The following is a 20,441-nucleotide window of genomic DNA, read 5'->3' as shown; positions in this document are numbered from 1 at the left end:
CCCCCCCCCCCCCCCCCCCCCCCCCCCCCTCTTCACCCCACTAACGAAACCAACAGATCCAAGGCCGCGTCGACATAACGCGCGTCTTCAACGGCTCGACCCTAAACACAGAGTACCTATTCGGCCTCTTCAGCGACCCAACGCACCTAAGCCTCGTCGGCGTGCCCGTCTCCTACAGCATCACGCAGTTCACCGCCGCGCCGAACACCAACCTCGCCTCCGCGACCACAGTAGTAACCTTCAACGCGACCTCGTTCGGCAACCTGCTGCTGCCCGTCACAATCGACACGTGGATCATGTGGAACGCGGCGGGGCAGATCGAGCAGTACGACGCGACGTTCCGGTGGTTCGGGTTCCTGGTGGACACGCTGGTGGGGGCGCTGGCGCAGCAGACCAACGCGACGACGACCGCCGCCACCGCGTACCTGACGCAGCTCCTGGCGAACCAGATCTGCGCGACGCACGACCGCTACTGCACGGGCGCGAACCAGCAGTACGCCGACACGGCCGCGTGCTACGCGTTCCTGACGCAGAGCATCCCCCTCGGCAAGGACTACGAGCTCGGCCGCAATACCCTGCTGTGCCGCGAGGTGCACGAGCACATGGTGCAGTACGACCCCGCCGTGCACTGTCCGCACATCGGGCCGACCGGGGGCGAGTACTGCGTGAATGATCAGACGTACGCGCAGAAGGTGCTGCAGACGTATTTCCGGAAGTCGTGGGTGATCCCTGAGGTGGGCGGGGAGGCGGGGGATGTTTGGTTGTAATTCTTACTGTTTTAGTATCAGCGGGGGCAATGGGTAGCTACTACCAACTAGGAGAACTGAAAAACGCTGTGTCATAATTACTGCACTGCACTGCACTGCAGTACGGTACTATAAACTTGGAAATCATAAATCAATTGTCAAACCCCAACCCGGCCTCCTTCCGGACCGCCCCATACACCGCCGCAATATCCCCCTTCTCGCCCTTCTCGCGCTTGACCTCCTGCAAATACCCATCCGTCACCTCCACACTGCGCAGCCGCATCCCCGCCGCGGCCGCCAGACTGCCCGCGTGCCGCAGATCCTTGCGGGCGAGATCCACCGCGAACAGCGGCTCCGCGCGCCGGCAGTAATCCCCGCTGCACATGCGGTCGGCGTACGCCGCGAACGGGCCGGGGAACATCCGATGGATGAACTCCTGGTAGACTTGCGCCCCGAGCCCGGATTTCTCGGCCGCGACCAGCCCCTCCGCGAGACTCTCGACCGTGTTCAGGATGAAGGTGTTGCCCAGCACCTTGAGGGTCGTGGCCCGCCCCACGTCGGCGCCGGGCATCGGCACCACCGCTTTGGCCACCACCCCCTCCAGGAACGGGGCGAGGCGGTCGATGGCCGCCTGCGGCCCCGCGGGCACGACCACCAGCTGCCCCGCGTCCGCGGCGGCGGGCGCCCCGAAGACCGGGCACGCCACGAAGCTGGCCCCCCTCTCGGTCAGGGTGGCGGCGATGCGCCGCGAGGTGTCCGGGTGGACGGTGGAGCAGTCGACGAGGATCTTGGAGGTTAGGTCTAGGTCGGCGGCGGAGGTGAGCGCGGTGATGATCGCGTCGAGCGCGGGGTCGTCGCCGACGCAGATGAAGATGATGGTCGCCGGGGAGACGGCGGCGGGGAGCGTGGGCGCGACGGTCGCGCGGTCGGCGGGGAGCGTGGCGGCGAAGGACTCGCTGCGCGAGGCGGTGCGGTTGTAGAGCGTGATCGGGGCGGTTTGCGGGCCTTTGGTCGCGAGGTTGCGGGACATGCCCTTTGTTTTTTGGGGTTAGTTGGGGTGGTTGGGATGCGAGGCGGAGAACTGCACTTACGCGGCCGATGTTGCCCAGGCCGATCCAGGCGATGCGTTCGTTTGCCATTGTGATTGTAGTATCAATGTGAAAGATGGTCAGTCAGGTTGCGTGGATGCAGATGCAATGCAGAGGAACTGTTGTTGATGAGGGGCAGGAAGTGGGATGAAGCGGGCATTATAAATTGCGGGGAAGATGCGGCAACCGGGCATCCTCGGATGCCAGTTTTGGGCGTTCTGGTCGATCTGCCCGGCTTGCGGGTATCCGAGAGACTAAATCCTTAGCCGACCTCACTCCAATTCTCCCCTAGTCCCACGTACAGTATGTACAGTACACAACTCCACGAGGGCAGTTGGAGAGAAATTCGGCATTCGCGCGCAGTTACGACCCAATGATACCAATGGATCAAATCTCCTGCCTGCCACCGGGAATGAGTCATAATCTAGTAGATTGGAAGACAAAAGCAACTCACAATAATCCCCGCCTGCATGTAACACCAACCCAGGACCAAGAACGTTCTTCCAAACCAGCCAAATTGCATCAAACCCATAAACAACCACCAAAAACATCACCCCCCCAAATCAATTCTCCCTCCTCAACCCAATCATCTCCAAAACCCGCTCATGCGCAACCACCCGCCCATCCTTCCTGAACAACTTCACCGCCACCGCCTCCGCCCGTCCACGCATCTTGTCTGCTGCCTCCCCCTCGAGCACCTGCAGCATCGCCATCTCCAACTGCACCGCGGTAACCCTCCCGGCAGCCCTAACCGCCACCCCGACCCCCAAATCCTCCACGCGCTGCGCATATTCATAGTCGGCGAGGTAGACCGGGAGCACGATCTGCGGGACCCCCGCCCTGTCACGCACACACACCCACTGCATCAGCATTCCCGCCTCCCTATAAGTAAGAGTACGCAACCAAAGAGGGGAAAGAAACATACCTCACCCCCTCCCCGAACACCCCGGCCTCCCCACGATGCACCACCCCCCCGACATTCCCACTCAGCAGCATCGCAAGCGTCTCCGCCGGCAGCCGCGCGTAGATCCGTAGACGGTTGCGCGGGGAGATTGTCGCTTTCAGTCTTACCACCTCGGTCTCCATGAGCCCCATACAACACGATCCAGAGGCCGAGCCGGTCGGTCCCGGTCTCATCAGCCACAGCACCTGCACCAGCGGCTTGGCGCGCAGCACCGCGGTGATGGCGCGGGCGAACTCGATCTGCGCGCGCGCCGGCCAGGGGGTCGCTGGGCCTAGGGTGATGAGGATCGTGGGTCGCTGGCGGAGCCAGAGGGCTAGCTCGGGGTGGGTTTTGCCGAGCGGGCGGATGGGGCGGGTGATGGGGCCGCAGTGGATGATTTCGGGGGCCATGGCCATGGGGATAATAGGCATGGGGTCGTAGGTTCGGTGGGTGGGGAGGAGGAGCGGGGGGGGATCAGTCTTTCCGTCGAGAGGTGGGGGGAAGTAGGGGTCTGGAATTGGGCCGGGGAGATCTCTCGCGCGCCGGGCGGTTTGGATTTGTTGGAGATGCGCCGAGTGGGTGGTTCCCAGGTGGAGGAGGAGGGATAGGGTCAGGGTTTTGAGGGTCTGCGGGAGATAGAGTGGTCCGAGGCTGTAATTCAGTAGATTTAGTGGTGCTGGGAGCGCATTGGATCATCGGATGCAGACGCAGGGGGACTTACACTGGACCCCTCCACGGCGACGGCGGGAGATACTCGTGCGCCAGCCCCGACCCCACCAGCACATGTCGCCACTTCAGCGTCCGGCAGACGTCCACCCCTGGCGCCAGTGTCGCGTCGACCACGATCACCAGGGGGAATATATCTGCCACGATGATCCCGATGTGGTTGTAGAGCGTGACGTACTCGGGCCCCGTCCAGGGGATCCGGGATTGCGGGAGCAGCTGCGTGTATGTTCGGAGGGTGTTCCCCAGACTGCTGTGTGCGTGGAATGCGTCCTGCTGGAAGAAGCCGTTCTGGTCGGAGGCCTCGCGTTTGGTCGGCCCCGGGAGACTGTGGAAGGTTGCTTCGTAGTGGGTCGCGCGGTCGTGGTTCAGTTGCTTGATCGAGGGGGCCAGCTCGGCGAACGAGGCGATGTGCACGCGGACGTTGTGGCTGTGGGCGAGGAACTCGTGGGCGATCGCGAGGGTCTGGTTGGCTTGGTCTGGTTCACTGTTCGTGACGATGAGGATGTTTGGGAAAGACGTCTTTGAAGATCGGTTTGGAGTAGCCATCGTGAGTTTTTGTTGTTGGTGTTGGATGCGAGATGCTTGATGGGTTGAAGAGGATGAGAAGATGAAGGATGGAGAATCGTGGAGGCTTTATAGCACCATTTGGAAAGATTCGACGAGGTTTTTTATACGTGGCCGGCGAAGCGAAGAGTCCTCATTCACTTGATTCACGATGTCGTTCCCGTAGTGAATTGGTTCATACAAGTATCGACAGATGTGTCAGCTGATCGATGATGCACAACATGTTTGCACATTTACCGAACTGGGATACTCGGTTCCAGGGACTGAGAAATCGTAAGTGTGCCGATTATCATTAAGTCTATCTATGCTTTTGTCTAGGTATCAACAAATGTCAGAAATATCTATATGCTGGTAGCCTCGAGGGCCGAATAATGCAACGCCTGCTATGCAAGTAGTGAAGATGCAACGTGGGAGCACCCGCCGTTTGCTTCGTCGTAATGAAGTCAATGGCTCTAAAGGTTGAAGGGTGGATTGGGAAGAGCGCCAGCCAAGAGCAAGCCCTATCCGACGGCAGAAATATCAACCCTCCATTCCAGAATCGGTGCTTGTCGAGCAGCCATCCCGTACTGTGGATCGGTACCATTTCGCTGGTGCGGATTCAGCTCAGTCTAGACAGCCAAGAACAACACAAGAGATGATCTCGCTTCGTCCTCAATTCTTCCCCGGCCGCCCACTGATCGAGTTACAAGTATTCACCCGATCGATATCGTACGGATTCTCCTCGTACGTGACCGTCCGCGCCAACGAACGCGCCGACTTGCGCGAAGTCCGCGACGCCCGCGACGCCCGCCGCTCAATGGCCGCCCGTGATGGAATCGTCGACAACCGATCGCTGTCGCTGTCGCTGTCGCTGTCGATCGCCACGCTATCCTCCTCACCAGCCACGGCAGCCACCGGACTGCCTTTCTCCACATCCAGCTTCTCTGTCTCCGCCTGCTTCTGCTGTTGCTGCTGCTGCGCAGCGGCCAACTTCTGCATGAACGCTTCCGCCTGCGCCGCGTACGGACAATGCTTGCGGATGCGCGCGCCATACAGATAGAAGACGATCGGGAACGGAATGCACGCAACCGCCAGGAACGCCGGGATGGAGGAGGCCCAGTGGATACCCAGGTTCTCGTACATGTAGGTGGTGAAGAGCGGGAAGGCGAAGCCGAAGAGCGAGCGGAGGGCGGAGTTGGCGGCGAGCACGGAGGCGGCGAAGATGGTGTAGGCGTCGATCAGATAGTTAAACACACTCAGGAACACCAGCACCAGGCCGAAGCCGAAGGGCGCGCCCGCGGCCACCGAGGCCATCCAGTGGATGGAGGGGTAGTTGGTCCAGGCAAACCAAAACAGGCCCACCGGCAGGGCGATGCCGCCGATGATGCTGGGCGGGAGCCGCACCTCGGGCGCCAGCCGCGTCCCCGCGGGCGCCTCGCGGCAGCGCCGCGCGTACTTCATGTTGTCCGGGAAGGTGTAGGCGACCCCGAACACCATGCCGACCAGGATCCCGAGGAAGGCGAGGCCGCCAATTCCCTCACTCCAGCCGCGCGACTCCTGGAAGACGATCGGGTAGGCGGCGAAGAGCATGTACAGCGTCCCGTATATGATGGCCATGTAGATGCAGAACAGAAGGACGATCGGCTCCTTGAAGAGGAGGATCCACGGCCGCGACAGCGCCGTCTTCAGCGTCTGCGACAGCGACACCGGCCCGCGCTCGATGTCCAGCTTGCTGCGGTAGACGTGACCCGTCAGCTCCGACAGCTTGGCCGCCCGCTGGCGCAGGAGCACCGGCGCATAGGTCTCCGGCAGCAGGAACACGAGCGACAGCCACACTACTCCCGAAAAGATGGCCATAAAACCTTCCACCCAGCGCCACCCGGCCCCGGCGCCCAGGAACCCGCCGATCACGGGCCCGATCGTCGGGCCGCACAGCGGTGCCGCCGCGAACAAGCTGATAGCGATGCCGCGTTTCGAGGCCGGGAACATGTCCGCAATCGTGCCGCCGGAGTTGCCGAAGGGAGAGGAGCCGAAGAAGCCCGCGAAGAACCGCAGGATGACGAGCGTTTGGATGTTCTGGGCGCCCGCCGCGCCGGCGTTGAAGGCGGTCAGGATGGCGAAGGTGATGGTGAAGACGTTGCGGCGGCCGAAGACCTCACTCATGGGCGCCCACAGCAAGGGCCCAAAGGCGAATCCCAGCACAAACAGCGAGATTCCGAGAATCGCAATCTCTTCCTCACACTGGAACTCCTTCACCACTTGACCCATCCCGCCCGAGTACACTGAGGAGACAAGGGCCACCGTCAGCGTGACGAAGGAGACTTGCACCGTGTACAGCCATTTGGTCATGTCCTTGAAGTTCATCGGATTGCGGGGATCATTGGGAATCCAGGTCACCGCGTACGGCGACTCCTCGGTGCCGGCGCCGTCATAGGGAAAGTCGACGATCTCTGGCGTGACGACTTTCTGGTCGAAGACGAGTTGCCAGTACGGAATTTTCGAGCTCGTGCCCATCATGGCTGAATCGGAGGGTGGCGAGAAGAGCGGAAAAAGAGGATTGGCTCGAGGTTCGTCTTTAAGGATGTATCAGATCGTAAAAGTCCGCCAGCATCCTTCCACCTCGTCTGACGGAGTGATGTCGAAGCAACAACAGAATCCAAGCTTCAGAAAAATCAGAAAATGTAGATGAAATGAATAATGCAGCCGATATTTGAGGGTGGAACCTGACACAATCGATTTCAAATTCATGCTGCTTCGGCACCGCTTATCCGGTTAGCAGACAGGCACCGGCCAATCAGCGATAAGGGGGCTGAAAACGTGCCGAGGTAAAATCTCCGCATGCGGATTAGTGCGTGTCGCTTATCTTCAGGCGGTTTCTTTTTGCCGGTCGGCTTTCTTGCCCCATTTGCTGCTACTCATACAGAAGAGGCATGCATGACGCACTGGGCAGGCAATTCATATTGACAAGTACTGCATATTGATGCACTGATTCTATGCGCTATACCTCACGAGTCTTAACAACACTATATCAATCAGAGCTCGATGGTCATAAATCATACTGTCCGCGTGAAGATTACGGCTTTTGGATAGTTCTTCTGCTCCTCCTGCGACTTCTCCACGGTCATCAGAAGACAAGTGGTCCGAATATGTAGTTCTACACCGGTCAGCAAATACGTCACCACATCTGAGAGAAGGAGTAGCCTACCCTCAATGTCCAGCTCATATGTAGTCTCCTGCTCCTCGTCGCGGTGAACCAGCAACGGCATCTGCTGGTCGACATACCGCCTTCCCCGAACCCGCGCCTTGATTCCAACGTTGCGACTTGGATCAACCCAGAGCATACTCGCGTCGTCACAGCCTTTCACAGAAGCCCTGTCGGGTGGATTAATGCCATGCGCATGAACCTGGTCCCGGTCCCGATCCCGTCCTTCCCGCTCCTTGAGCCAATTCCGGAACACTCGAATCACCCCATCCTCGACCGTGTGGGCGCTCAGCAACAAATCGCTCCCCGGGATCACTTTCACCACATTGACCACCACGCACAACTGGGAGAAGTCCTCGACTTCTTCCAGGTTAATGAGACGCGTTACGGTCCTGTTGTCCGGGTCGTGATCTAGTTCCTCGTCTACCAAGAGTCAGCTCATCATGCCTGCACAACGTTTTTCCAAAAGCAGAATCGAAGACCACTTACCAGTCCCATAAGACCCCCATCGCGTCGTTGGCGATGTCCCATCCTCCGGTGTTCGCTCCGGGCGGAACCGCGAATACACCGAACCGAGTCGGCCGAGGCGCTCAGCGGTGTCTACGTTCTCGTACAACGAGCCCTTCCCATCAAATTGGCTGCTCAGGGCGTCCGTGCCGATGTAGGTGCAGAAGACATGGGGCTCGATGAGTTTCGAGCTGGGGTGGAAGCATTCGAGGATGAGCTTGTATTCCGGCAGGGAGGCGGCGATGCGGAGCCGGTAGTGCAGGATGCGTAGGATCAAGGCATGAAAATGGTGGCAGACTGATGTCCAGGGGAGAAGAGAGCGGGTTGAGAAGCTGGAGAGAATTTGCACGAGGACCTGGATCGGTCGGTGAATGGAGGGATGTTGATTAGCGAGGCAGAGTGGGGTGGGGAGGGGAGGGGAGGATGATAAGAGGTCAAGGGTCAAGGCTTCAAGCGTACTTCGTTAGGCAGAGAGAAGAGGTTTGTCTTGGAGGTGCTGTTGTTGTCGCTGGCCATACTCATAGCATTATTCTTGCTGCTGTGCAATGTGTGTATGCGTATGCCTGTAGTATGCACCCTGTACGTCTGGACTGTACTGTGATACTGTGATAACTGGATGATAACAGACACAGACCCGACCATGTGATGCTGACTGACCAGTTGACGTGGATGACGTCAGCTGGTCGGCCCGACGTAGGAACTCCACTCAAGTCGGCTAACCGCGGGGAAGCTGACGCCGAAAAGGGTTCAACCATTGCACATACCCCCCATTCTCTGCCCTTTATACCCCTGATAGCACGGTCAGTACTTCCGGAGAAATTTCGCAAAGTCTATCACTCATCGGCATTACCAACGACAAGGTGCCTGGAGTTACATGGCAGGGTCAGGGTCCATCGCTTAAATACCCGAGTGGCTTTTGGTCTACCCCGTGGTGGGCATAATTTCCGGAGCCCCGCGACGGCCGGCCCCGCCAGCCAGCCCAGGTTTTTCTTCCCTCGCTCGCTTCGGACTTCTCTGCTGTTTTTTCTCTTCTTCCTCCTTTTTCGCTTCTCTTCTGATTCTCACACTCCCTGTTCTCTTCTTTCGCGTATTCTATTCAGCGCAAATCATTCGCGACAATGGTTGAAAAAGTTCTCGACGACATCTCCCACCGCAGATACAACCCTCTGCGCGGGTCTTCTATCTTGGTCTCGCCTCACCGGACCAAGCGTCCCTGGCAGTAAGTGTTATGCTGGCGTGATCTCAAGTGCTGGGTCTATCGGGTTTCTGGGGGAGCCCCTTTCTCTAGACTCTCAAGAAACGTACGAAAGTACAAGCAGCTAATGTCAACTTGCTGTCCAGGGGTCAGCAGGAGAGCCCGTCTAAGACCACGTTGCCCTCGTATGATCCTGCCTGCTATCTCTGCCCGGGCAACAAGCGCGCTCAGGGTGATTCCAACCCCAAGTATGACAAAACGTTTGTCTTCGTGAACGATTACAGCGCAGTCAAGGAGGAGCAGGCTCCGTATACTCCGGAAAGCACCGAAGGTATAGTCTGAAACAAGCCATTCACACAGCGGACCAACCCCTTACTCACAGCTTTCTGCCTCCAGAAGCGGAGTCCTTCTTCCTCAAGGCGGAGCCGGTCACCGGAAAATGCTACGTGCTCACCTTCTCGGCGGCGCACAACCTGACCCTGGCGGACCTGTCGCCCGCGGAGATCGTGCCCGTCATCGACGCCTGGACCCAGCTGTACACGGCGCACCTGTCGCCCAAGTCCCCGCTGGCGGCGGTGGCGCCGGCGACGACGCTGCCGCCCGACGCGCCGACGGCCAGCCCGGCGGCGGCCAAGGAGCAGTACCGGTACATGCAGATCTTCGAGAACAAGGGCGCGGCGATGGGGTGCTCGAACCCGCACCCGCACGGGCAGGTGTGGACGACCAGCTCGCTGCCCGAGGAGCCCGCCATGGAGCTGGAGCAGCTGCAGAAGTACCGCCGCGAGCACGGCGGCAAGCACATGCTGGAGGACTACGCCGCGCTGGAGAGCCGCAAGCAGGAGCGCGTGGTGTTCGAGAACGCCAGCTTCCTCGTCGTGTGCCCCTGGTGGGCCGTCTGGCCCTTCGAGACGATGGTCGTCAGCAAGACGCACAAGCGCGCCCTCGTCGATTTGAACGAGGCCGAGAAGGCCCATCTGGCCGAGGCCATCGCCGAGGTCACCCGCCGCTACGACAACCTGTTCGAGACGCACTTCCCCTACAGCATGGGCATCCACCAGGCGCCGCTGGAGGGCACCGAGGAGGAGGTCGAGGCCTCGTATCTCCACCTGCACTTCTATCCTCCGTTGCTGCGCAGTGCGACCGTCCGCAAGTTCTTGGTGGGGTGAGTGATGATTTTCGTGGACTCTATGTGAAATGCAAACTGACAAGGCTTCAGATACGAGATGTTGGGCGAGCCTCAGCGTGATATCACCCCGGAGCAGGCGGCTGCTAGACTCCGTGGCTGCGGAGGAGAACTGTACCGCAAGAAGATGGATGCCTAGGTTGTAGATATAGGGTTCTAATGATAGTGCACATACATTCGATAATAGCTGTACATTCTGTGTTGCTTACCCTCGAGCTTCTACCTTTTTTTCGTGTATTGTCTTTTACCTTTATTTTATTGGTTTCGAATAGAGAAATCACTCTCATGACAAATTGTGTTAAGTAAATCAACGGATCTGCGATTTCAGGATTGTGGAGGTACGCGATCGATCGATCCGGAGATACAGATATATATAAGTGGAGCCGCCGGATCGGCAGACCCTGCAGCCAGAGTTCCCTGCCTCATGCACAACAACTTTCCAGCTGTTAACCAACTACTACCAGAAAATGCCAATTCCACTATCCAGACAGACCACTCGACATGAACTCAATATCATTAGTGTTAAGTTAACATTACTGAACATGCGCCCTTATCCTCATCCATTACTCCTCCTCCCCCCTCACACCCCGCCCCTAAACCCCACCACCTCAGCAACAACCAACACCCCTTCCCTACAACAACCACCAATCCCCCACCTACCCATCCCTTTGTGAACTATCCCCCAGCCCCTAAGCACCCAAATACCACGCCCGCTCCCAGAACATCCACGTCAACGTGGACGAGGCGACGAGCAGCGGGCTGACGAACCGGCCCCGCAGCCGGGCACTGCCCTTGACCAGCTCGCCGACGAAGTGCACCAGGGCGATGCCGAACGTCCACAGGGCCAGGTCGTACACGGCCGGGTTGTTGATGTTGTAGGCGGCGTAGAAGCGGATGACGGCCGAGAGGAAGGTCCAGGTGCCAAAGGTGCGCGACGAGAGCGGGTTGGTGTAGACGTAGCCCTCCGGGGTGCGGCCGTTGTAGAGCTCGGCCGCGTAGGCTTCGGAGCGGTAGGCTTGTAGGCTGTTGGCGGCGGAGACGACGGAGACCTTTTTTGGGGGAATTAGATATTTGTTTTGGGGATGTGTGCGTGCGATTGTGAGGTGAGGATTGGGATTGGGAATGAGCGGTGTAGACGGAGAGAACGAACCAGGACGAGCCATTGAGGGAGGAAGCCCTCGAAGGGGGGGAGGGAGAGCATTTTTTTTGGGGGGAGGGTGGATTATCTGAAGAAGTCCGGGGGGGTATATTGGCGGTGGTTATACCGAGGTGATGCAAAGCTGAATGATCAAAAAAGATGAAGCTCCGTAGCTCCTCGGGATGCAGCTTAGGAGGTAAGCTAGATAGAGTGCCGTGCAGGTGCCCGTTTGTTGGTGGTCGAAATGCGAAAAGGAAGTTGCCGGCTTGGCAAACCCCAACAATTTGCACGGCACGCAAGCTCAGCTCAGCTCCGGTTTTTCCTTCTCCGCGTCAATCCCGTCAATCCCTCCGCGTCTTCAATTTCCCACTTCCCCTCCTTTTGCACTCACAAGTTACAACCCCCTCCGCATTTTGATTGTTTGTCTTCAGGTCACGCCGTGGGCGATCGCAATCATGGAGTTCATCACCAGACATCTCGATTGCCTGTCCAACTGGCACCTTCATCTGCAGCCGGGATGGCAGACTGTCGGCGCCTCCCTGCTTCTGGGTGCTGGGAGCTTGTACCTCGTCTCCCGCGCCTTGCTCCTCGTTCGGGTCTTGTTGAGCTTGTTCGTGCTCCCTGGCAAGCCGGTAAGTCCGATTCTCGATTCCACCAATGTATCGCAGTGGAGGGAACTGACTCATCTGGTGGTGCACAGCTCCGCTCCTTCGGCCCCAAGGGTAGCTGGGCCGTGGTGACCGGCGCCTCGGACGGACTGGGCAAGGAGTTCGCCCTGCAACTGGCCCGCGCCGACTTCAACCTCGTCCTCGTGTCCCGGACCGCCTCCAAGCTCGACGCCCTCCGCGACGAACTCCAGTCGAAGTACCCCGCCGTGCAGACGCGGACCCTGGCGATGGACTTTGCCCGCAACCAGGACAGCGACTACGACCAACTCAGAGCGATTGTGGCGGAGCTGGACGTGGCGGTGCTGGTCAACAACGTCGGCAAGAGCCACAACATCCCGACCCCCTTCGCGCTGACCCCGGAGGACGAGCTGGCCGACATCGTGACCATCAACTGCATGGGGACCCTGCGGGCGACCCAGCTGGTCGTGCCGGGCATGATCCAGCGGAAGCGCGGGCTGGTTCTGACCATGGGCTCCTTCGGCGGCCTGCTCCCGACCCCGCTCCTGGCCACCTACTCCGGCAGCAAGGCCTTCCTGCAGCAGTGGTCGACCTCGCTGGGCGCCGAGCTCGAGCCCCACGGCATCACCGTCGAGCTGGTCCAGGCCTACTTGATCACCTCGGCCATGTCGAAGATCCGCCGCACCAGCGCCACGATCCCCGACCCGCGCTCGTTCGTCAAGGCGGTGCTCTCCAAGATCGGCCGCAACGGCGGCTCCCCCAGCTACGCGTACAGCTCCTCGCCCTACTGGAGCCACGGCCTGATGGCCTACTTGTTGACTTGCATCACCGGCACCATGGGCAAGTTCGTGGTGGGCCAGAACAAGGGGATGCACGAGGCGATCCGCAAGCGCGCGCTGCGCAAGGCCGAGCGGGAGAAGGGGAAGAAGAGCACCTAGTCGGTGGGGGAGGGGGGATCCTTTCTATTCTTAGAGCCGATCCCGCACGACCACGTGGGAGTGACTCAGGGAGGGAAGCGCGAGGGGAAGTGGCTCATGGCTGGGGGAGAGTTTCTACGCGGGGGATGGGCAGGGGAGGGTGTGGAGTTCGGCCTGAATTCCGCAACGGTGAAGGGTAGCAGGCTCGGTGTGAGAATCTGTCACTCGGCAAGCCGAGCCGGATGGATCTGGCAGCGTCGGTCTCGGGTTGCCGAACGGCTCGGGGGAAGAGGGGAGGGGCTTGTTTTTTTTTAGCCTTATCTTTCGGCTTTCCTAAGCAGGGGACGGGACCGGCTGGACCTCGCCATCGATCCCCTACACGTGGTGATATTGGGCCAATCAGGGTAGACAAAGGGGGGATGCTTGCAGTCACAGATCGACAGATAGGGAATCTGATCACTTACTCCAGCTACCCTGAACCTTCGCAAAAGATAGCATTTCCCTAAACCGTCGGGCAGGTGGCGACGGGAGCCTTCAAGGTTCCCCTTAGTTTCCGCTGCCAATTCCACCGCATTGCTTTCTAGGAGTGTATGCACGTCAGAGTACGTGGACTGTGGATTGCCTTCTCAAAAATGAGACAAACCGTGAGCAGAGCATGGCATGCATCCAAAAGAGGTGCATGTCCACCACGGGACCAACAGGGATTTATTCCCTGCATGAGCGGTCTGACACCTCAAACCAAGAGCCCAGAGGCTTGCAGGTATATGCTATGCCGTAGTTACTGTAGGTGTCGTAATTATCGTCGCAGACATTCTTCTTTCCGGTTCTACGTGTTCTCGTCCCTGACGCCACTCCATTTCCCTTTATGTTATGATGTGTAGCTTGGTTACAGTGCCTGAAACCTTGGTTTCGAGGCCGATGACGCCGAAGGTCGACATCGACGTTGTGTTTCGGATTCTCACCGCTTATGCAGGTGTGTACAGTTTGCGGCCAGTGGAATTAAGGGAAGTGTGAGGGCGAGGGTATGATCTCATCGGCCGCAGCGTGGTATCTACGTGTCTCCAGCGAGTCTGGCGAGTCTAGAGTCTAGACCAGGGAGGGCTAGTGCTAAGTATCTATCATCATGGCCATGTTATCTTGGTCCGCGGTGCAGGCGGTGGCCGGGATTGCTTCCCTTTTCGATGGGATGGTCTGGCTGGCAGGTTTGGGTTGCGGGCTTCAAGGTTAGGATATTGATGATACTGCTACTGATACTGATACTGATGGTGATGATGAGGATGAGGATGTCATTGGGTTGGTTGTGGTTGTGATGATTGTAGATGCTTTCCCTTGTGGCACTGGTATGGTACAGGTAGGATTTATGTCCCTCGCAGAGTGCTGGGGTGTATAGGCTGGCTGGCTGGCCTCTTACGTGTACGTGTGGTGTTCACCAGGTCACTTGGATCCTCGCTTTGCGTGCACAGTGCAGTGAGCTATACCCTTAGTAGTCTACTATACCCACACCCGGTCCGGTGCTGCTTCGCTTACAGGCTACAGCGTGGTTCGGGTTTGAGGTGGTTGTTTGGTTTGATCCAAATACAACGAAAATGAAACACAGAAATTTTTTTCGTTCTGGGCAAACTGGGTTTTGGTTGGGAATGGGTCAGGAACCGGGACTGAGTTTTTCTGTTTCGCCGCTTGGGTTCCTGGATGGATGCCTTAGGCTTGATACCGTAGTTCTACATTTACATGTCTGTTGTTTTTTGAGGGGAGTCGTTGAATGGGAGAATTGTGTCTTTGCTAGAGGGCATAGCTGTCGGGAGTGTGTTTATCCAGACACCTAGAATGCATTCTGTTTGCAAACAAATGCCAGTATGTTATCTTGGGCTATCATTCCAGAGGCCGAGTGCAGCGTTGTTTGTTGTTCTGATTTCGGGTGAAACATCAGGCTGGCTAGACCGCATTCGGGACGGGTGAGAGCCAGCCCTCAGTCTACACAGTACGTCGACCCGACTCAAAGTGGGGACATTCCTTGGTGAGGTGAGTGAGGCCCGGCTCCACTCTGCTTCCGGCAGTGTTTTTAGTAGTCCACGGTCTAGAGAACAGTAGGTGGTGCCGTTGCCGGTTGGGTGGGTTGATCTTTTCACCTCGACTGGGTGATTGTCTTGGTGGTGTGAGGTTCTGCTGGGTTGTGTGATGATTTCAGATGGTCTGGTCTGCTCTACATTTCTAACTGCTGTATACACTTTTGAGTCGAGGGAGAGTTCGCGTACTGTGTGCAGCACACACAACAGCACAAGAGATCGGTTATATCGGCCGAATCACCACGAGAGCAAGAAATTCTCATCTCGCACGGGCAAAGCCGAGATAGATGACGGGCACCCGTTGCGCCTGCCAGTGTTTGGGCTTTCTCGCCCCGTCCGGCATGCCGATAACAGCTCATCAACATGGATTGTCTGACCAGCGAGAAAACTTTTCACCGGGCCGCCGAAACCAGTTCGAGCCAGTGCAGATCGGCCAACTTCCGTCGAGTGGTGCGCACTCCACCCGCCACCGGTGAGCTTCAAACGGGAAGGATCCAGATTCTGCCTTGGCTAGCGGCCCCTCGTCTAGCCTCGTCTAGTGGGCTAGTCTGCCTAGCCTGGGTTTAGCGGTGCTGGGTTCGGCACACCGAGACAACTTTCTGGGCGTCTGGCGGTGCAATGCCGATTCCGAGGGATTTTGTAGGCTGAGGGTTCGGGTGGCCGAGAGGAGGGGCTCGGGTTGCTGCTGACGCTGCACTTGGTTTGCTGGTGAGGGGTGAGGGGGTGGTACATGGTGGTATTGCTAGAGACTTAGTACTTATTCCACATTATAGCACACCTAACTCATTGTAAGCTATACTCTTTTTTTTTTCTCATTCTTGTTGGATGGTGTTGTGTATATCAGCCCAGACGGCGAGACCGAAAGCGATGACGCTGTGGTGGTGACGGTGGTGTTGTTCCTGAGTGTTGTGGCCGGCCTTGGTTCGGGATCGACACGGGATTCTCTCTTCGCAAAAAAAAAAAGCAGAAAATTTCTGCTTGCAGGGCGAAACCAGCACTAACCAGCACTGGGCAAGCCCCACTTGGCGCCCGCGGATCTCCCTCGATTGGTACCGCTTGCGGCAACTTTACTACGACTCTCACTGCTGCACGGTTTCTGGTTCCTCAGGGGTTGTCTGTTTGATTGCCAACCAGGCGAGTAGAAAAATCTTTTCATTTCCTTCGCGTCAATTCTCTGACACAGAGAAAACCGAGAAAGCCAGAGCACTGAATCGCTGGTGGATCATGGTCTCTGGTCCTCGTCGTGAAGAAGGCTCTGTTTGTTCGGCTGCGGTGTTGGATTACTTCATCCTGGGCTTAGTAACTGGACTGGACTTTAAGTTGCTGTCTATACGTAGCAGGAAAGCAAAGGTGGTGGTGGATCATGCGCCCGCCCATCCGCTCTTGCACAGCATCCCATTCAACCATCGTAACACAACCTGAAGCTGTCATCGGCATGCACGGCACCCTCTGTTCAATTGTTGTGTACTGTGTCTGGGTGGCAAACCACCCGGTCTCGAATAAGGCCCGATTGGCGAACAATGGAATTGTACTCGGTAGGACTGGTTGATGGGCGCATCCGCATCGCATCACACGGGCCTCAACCTGGTCACGGAGTGCTGTAGGAAGCAATTTAGATTGCAAGCGGCATCACAATGACGGAGGCCACGAGCCCGAAAGGGGAGTCGATTCCGGAGCCGATGGAAGGATAGAATCAATAGTGTACAGTAGAGGTAGAGGTGGCAGATGTAATCTGCTGTCATTCAATAGCTAAGTTATTGGGTATGTACAGTAACTAAGTTAAGTTGCCCAGTGTATGCAGTAATACTGCAATAATAATGGAATGCATAAGATGCAGAATGACCGAATCGGGTAGGCACTCGTGACTGCCTGCCAGAGCAATGAAAAGCCGGATCGGGAGGATTCCAGAAGGGTTCCATTCCTTTTCCCCATCAAATAATCTCCTCACTCTCTCCTCACTCTCCCACCCTCAACCCACATCTTTCTCCCACTTTCTCTCCCCCAAATTCCTCGCTCCCTCCCTCCTTGTCTCCGCCGTCTTCAGCCTTTAGTCAGGCACGTTTCTCCGGGTTAGTGCCGCTTTCTGTCGGCCTGCCCTCTCCAGTCTCCAGACCCGGTTTCTCCACTTCGCCCATCATGCCCAATAATGTGCTCGGAATCTCTTTCCCTCCACTTCCCCCTAGCTTTGCAATGTTCCGAATTCTCCCACCCTCGTTCGTCCCGGCTCTGTTTTCGGGGTAAATCCCGAGTCGAAAAATTCACAAGAAAAAAAATAATCAAAAAATAATCCCAAACTGAGACGCTGAGATCTGGGCCCCCGTTTTTTCCTTGCCCATGCCCATGGTCCTACCCCGACAAGAATGGGCCATGGGGTGTTTCCTCCAATCCCTGGGATGGAGGCGAATTGCCGACGGATCGAGTGCTGCTGCTGCTGCTGCTGCTGGGTTCAAAAATTCTTTTCCCTTGCCTTTTTCAGTCCGTTTGTTGATGACGCCGCCGTCATCCTTACCGAGTCCGTTCGGGTCTTCTTCTCCATCTCTCCGTATATAATTCCTCCACTTCCCCCAGCTTCTCACTCTTGACATCTTCCCCTTCACCCATCAGTTTGTGTGTGCTTTTCACTTCCCTTCACACTCATCCACAACTGTCAAGAGGGAATCTCATTCAATTTGCCTTTGTGTCTGTGAACCCACCGGCAACATGGGTGTCCACAGCATTATGTCTCGCTTCAAGCCTTCGACTGAGCACTCGGAGGCTTCCACTCCTGCTCGCTCCGACTCCTACGCGGAGAAGGACCACGGCATCGTTGACGACTCTCCCGTCAAGTATCTCACCTGGCGTTCGTTCATCCTTGGTCTCTGTGTGTCCATGGGTGGTTTCATCTTCGGTTACTCGACTGGTATGCATGGCGATCCTTTTCCCCTCTTGACCCCCGACCCCGACTCCGGCTAACACCCCGCCTCCCCACAGGTCAAATCTCCGGTTTCGAGACTATGCAGGATTTCCTGATGCGCTTCGGTGAGCAGCAGGCTGATGGCTCCTATGCCTTCAGCAACGTTCGTTCCGGTCTGATCGTTGGTCTGGTATGTTTGTTGTTCATTCCGTGCTCGGCTACGAGATCGCCCTAAGTAAATTAAACTAACCGCTGTGTCAGCTCTCCATCGGTACTATGATTGGTGCCCTGACCGCTGCTCCCATTGCCGACCGTTTCGGCCGCAAGCTCTCCATCTCTTTCTGGTCTCTCATCCACATTGTTGGCATCATCATCCAGATTGCCACCTCCACCAGCTGGGTCCAGGTCGCCATGGGCCGTTGGGTTGCCGGTCTCGGTGTCGGGGCTCTGTCCAGCGTCGTCCCCATGTACCAGAGTGAATCTGCTCCCGTCCAGGTTCGTGGTGCCATGGTCAGTGCCTTCCAGCTGTTCGTCGCCTTCGGTATCTTCATCTCCTACATTGTCAACTACGGCACTGAGAGAATCCACTCCACTGCCTCCTGGCGTATCACCATGGGTATCGGTTTCGCCTGGCCCTTGATCCTGGGTATCGGCACCCTCTTCCTGCCCGAGTCCCCCCGTTACGCCTACCGCCAGGGCCGCGTTGACGAGGCTCGTGAGGTCATGTGCAAGCTTTATGGTGTTGGTCCCAACCACAGCGTCATTCTTCGTGAGATGAAGGAGATGAAGGACAAGCTCGAGGAGGAGCGCAACGCCGGCACTGCCAAGTGGCACGAGCTCTTCACTGGTCCTCGCATGTTCTACCGTACCATGCTGGGTATCGCTCTCCAGTCTCTGCAGCAGCTTACCGGTGCCAATTTCATCTTCTACTACGGAAACACCATCTTCCAGTCCACCGGTATCTCCAACAACTACATCACCCAGATCATTCTCGGTGCGGTCAACTTCTTCATGACTCTGCCCGGTCTCTACATTGTCGAGCACTATGGTCGCCGTAAGAGTTTGATGTACGGTGCCGCCTGGATGTTCATCTGCTTCATGATCTGGGCCTCCGTCGGTAACTTCGCTCTGGACATCGACAACCCGGAGAGCACTCCTGCTGCTGGCAAGGCCATGATTGTCTTCACCTGCTTCTTCATTGTCGGTTTCGCTACCACCTGGGGTCCCATCGTCTGGGCCATCTGTGGTGAGATGTACCCTGCCCGCTACCGTGCTGCCTGTATCGGTATTGCCACTGCTGCCAACTGGACCTGGAACTTCCTGATCTCCTTCTTCACCCCCTTCATCAACTCCGCCATTCACTTCGCCTACGGTTACGTGTTCGCCGGATGCTGCTTCGCCGCCATCTTCGTTGTCTTCTTCTTCGTCATTGAGAGCAAGGGCCGCAGTCTCGAGGAGGTCGACAGCATGTACGTGCTCCACGTCCTGCCCTGGAAGTCGGAGAGCTGGGTTCCCCCTGAGGGCATTGTCGATGACATGCACCACCCTCCCTCCTCTCCCAAGGCCGAGGGCCAGGCTGAGCACAGTGAGCCCACTGAGCTCCGCGAGTAAGCGGGCCGTCTTTCGACTCTGCGCTCCTGTACATTGACCATCTCATCTACATCGCTTTTAATGGCTCGCATTTAATGGCTTGCATCTTTTTCTTTTGCTTCTTGAATGAGTATGAATGCATCAAGGCATGGTTGTACGACCTGACCTGACCTTTGGCTGGGAATCTGACGTTCGGCGTTTGTTGATACCTCTAAGTACGATTGATTGATTGATTGATTGATTAAGAAATGAAAATTCATACACTATCACAAGCATGTTCTGTTCCACGTAGCTTGAGCGTAGTGATTGGGTGGATTGTGCCACGTCAACGGTGTCATTGCAGTGTTGGATTGTGGGTCAACGGAGCACAACGATGTCTTGATGTCCCGTCTCCCCATACCCCAGCGCTTGATTCGTATCTGCATGTCTCAAATTTAAGCTTTGCATCCCTGTCATGCATATTTGGTCCGATGCGGTTATTTGTAAACAAGCATCCTCAACCCAGCATTTCTGATCTTGTGATTGTTTTCATTCTTGGGGCAAGTGGCCAGGTTGCCTTGACGAGGTGTCGGAGTAAACAAGGACCTGGGATTGACGGTCCTGGTTATTCTTGTTTCTGAACGGTTGCTGATAGGTGTCCTTGAGAGGAGTAGGTGATCGAGTAGGTCAGCTGGCCTCCTTGCTTCTTGCTTGTGTGAGTCCCGCGTTGCAGGCTGCCTTAATCTCCGGTACGATCCCTGCCCGGGAGAATAACACATACACTTTCCACGCACACACATACACACACACACTCTCTCTCTCTCTGTCTCTCTCAGGAAGAGAAGACGGTGCAGTGCATTATGTCCATCCCTTTGCCCAGAGGCGGCCCACACCCTCTAAACACTTTCAGCCTCCGATCCTATACTATTCATACTGACTGCATTGGGTGGTCTAGCTTTCATCACACATACCTGTCATCCAATTTCGCTGAAAAGGAATATGAGCCAAAGGAGAATGTAGTATCGCTTCTAGCACGTAGCTGATAATCTACCATACATACCCTGGACCTTACCATGAACCTTGGACCAAAAACTGGACCCTG

General features: G+C 57.0%; 10 protein-coding genes across 10 annotated transcripts in view; 5 read left to right on the top strand and 5 right to left on the bottom strand.

Moving 5' to 3' along the window:
* The window catches only part of BO66DRAFT_386937 (uncharacterized protein), a gene marked incomplete at both ends in the record, with an annotated part of 1,163 nt that extends 396 nt beyond the window's left edge, over nucleotides 1-767 (top strand). The window contains one exon of the mRNA XM_025646208.1: nucleotides 57-767. Within this exon, the coding sequence (XP_025497612.1) occupies nucleotides 57-767 (711 nt within the window). The remainder of the gene's footprint in view (nucleotides 1-56) is intronic.
* Nucleotides 768-837: 70 nt separating this feature from the next.
* Nucleotides 838-1,948, bottom strand: BO66DRAFT_386936 (NAD(P)-dependent oxidoreductase). Its single transcript, XM_025646207.1, has 2 exons — nucleotides 1,838-1,948; nucleotides 838-1,779 (listed from the first exon to the last, which is right to left on the bottom strand). Exons 1-2 carry the CDS (start codon nucleotides 1,883-1,885, stop codon nucleotides 898-900), a joined length of 930 nt encoding a protein of 309 aa, XP_025497611.1. The 5' UTR covers nucleotides 1,886-1,948; the 3' UTR covers nucleotides 838-897.
* A 449-nt stretch (nucleotides 1,949-2,397) lies between these two features.
* BO66DRAFT_476339 (glycosyltransferase family 1 protein) lies at nucleotides 2,398-4,161 on the bottom strand (the record flags this gene model as incomplete). The annotated part of the gene is made up of 3 exons (XM_025653316.1): nucleotides 3,499-4,161; nucleotides 2,760-3,428; nucleotides 2,398-2,674 (listed from the first exon to the last, which is right to left on the bottom strand). The coding sequence occupies exons 1-3, from the start codon at nucleotides 4,047-4,049 to the stop codon at nucleotides 2,398-2,400; spliced, it is 1,497 nt and encodes a 498-aa protein (XP_025497610.1). The 5' UTR covers nucleotides 4,050-4,161.
* A 191-nt stretch (nucleotides 4,162-4,352) lies between these two features.
* BO66DRAFT_396723 (MFS transporter) lies at nucleotides 4,353-6,738 on the bottom strand. The gene has a single exon (XM_025648551.1). The coding sequence runs from the start codon at nucleotides 6,558-6,560 to the stop codon at nucleotides 4,719-4,721; it is 1,842 nt and encodes a 613-aa protein (XP_025497609.1). The 5' UTR covers nucleotides 6,561-6,738; the 3' UTR covers nucleotides 4,353-4,718.
* Nucleotides 6,739-7,099: 361 nt separating this feature from the next.
* Nucleotides 7,100-8,271, bottom strand: BO66DRAFT_416421 (F-box protein; the record flags this gene model as incomplete). The annotated part of the gene is made up of 4 exons (XM_025649598.1): nucleotides 7,100-7,200; nucleotides 7,252-7,671; nucleotides 7,738-8,110; nucleotides 8,215-8,271. The coding sequence occupies 4 exons, from the start codon at nucleotides 8,269-8,271 to the stop codon at nucleotides 7,100-7,102; spliced, it is 951 nt and encodes a 316-aa protein (XP_025497608.1).
* A 264-nt stretch (nucleotides 8,272-8,535) lies between these two features.
* Nucleotides 8,536-10,420, top strand: BO66DRAFT_386926 (UDP-glucose:hexose-1-phosphate uridylyltransferase). Its single transcript, XM_025646206.1, has 4 exons — nucleotides 8,536-8,974; nucleotides 9,097-9,281; nucleotides 9,347-10,112; nucleotides 10,167-10,420. The coding sequence occupies exons 1-4, from the start codon at nucleotides 8,874-8,876 to the stop codon at nucleotides 10,270-10,272; spliced, it is 1,158 nt and encodes a 385-aa protein (XP_025497607.1). The 5' UTR covers nucleotides 8,536-8,873; the 3' UTR covers nucleotides 10,273-10,420.
* Nucleotides 10,421-10,822: 402 nt separating this feature from the next.
* BO66DRAFT_444641 (Erg28 family protein) lies at nucleotides 10,823-11,334 on the bottom strand (the record flags this gene model as incomplete). The annotated part of the gene is made up of 2 exons (XM_025651604.1): nucleotides 10,823-11,182; nucleotides 11,284-11,334. 2 exons carry the CDS (start codon nucleotides 11,332-11,334, stop codon nucleotides 10,823-10,825), a joined length of 411 nt encoding a protein of 136 aa, XP_025497606.1.
* A 259-nt stretch (nucleotides 11,335-11,593) lies between these two features.
* Nucleotides 11,594-12,906, top strand: BO66DRAFT_396721 (ketoreductase). The gene is made up of 2 exons (XM_025648550.1): nucleotides 11,594-11,903; nucleotides 11,972-12,906. The coding sequence occupies exons 1-2, from the start codon at nucleotides 11,727-11,729 to the stop codon at nucleotides 12,833-12,835; spliced, it is 1,041 nt and encodes a 346-aa protein (XP_025497605.1). The 5' UTR covers nucleotides 11,594-11,726; the 3' UTR covers nucleotides 12,836-12,906.
* A 75-nt stretch (nucleotides 12,907-12,981) lies between these two features.
* On the top strand, nucleotides 12,982-13,451 carry BO66DRAFT_22805 (uncharacterized protein). The gene has a single exon (XM_025642740.1). It carries the CDS (start codon nucleotides 13,057-13,059, stop codon nucleotides 13,318-13,320), a length of 264 nt encoding a protein of 87 aa, XP_025497604.1. The 5' UTR covers nucleotides 12,982-13,056; the 3' UTR covers nucleotides 13,321-13,451.
* Nucleotides 13,452-17,577: 4,126 nt separating this feature from the next.
* Nucleotides 17,578-19,381, top strand: BO66DRAFT_337881 (sugar porter family MFS transporter; the record flags this gene model as incomplete). Its single annotated transcript, XM_025644342.1, has 3 exons — nucleotides 17,578-17,776; nucleotides 17,848-17,960; nucleotides 18,032-19,381. The coding sequence occupies 3 exons, from the start codon at nucleotides 17,578-17,580 to the stop codon at nucleotides 19,379-19,381; spliced, it is 1,662 nt and encodes a 553-aa protein (XP_025497603.1).
* Between the last annotated feature and the right edge of the window lie 1,060 nt (nucleotides 19,382-20,441).

This window comes from Aspergillus aculeatinus, assembly GCF_003184765.1.
Source record: "Aspergillus aculeatinus CBS 121060 unplaced genomic scaffold BO66scaffold_101, whole genome shotgun sequence".
In the NCBI taxonomy this organism is placed as follows: domain Eukaryota; kingdom Fungi; phylum Ascomycota; class Eurotiomycetes; order Eurotiales; family Aspergillaceae; genus Aspergillus; species Aspergillus aculeatinus.
This window is presented reverse-complemented; position numbering and strand designations above follow the sequence as displayed.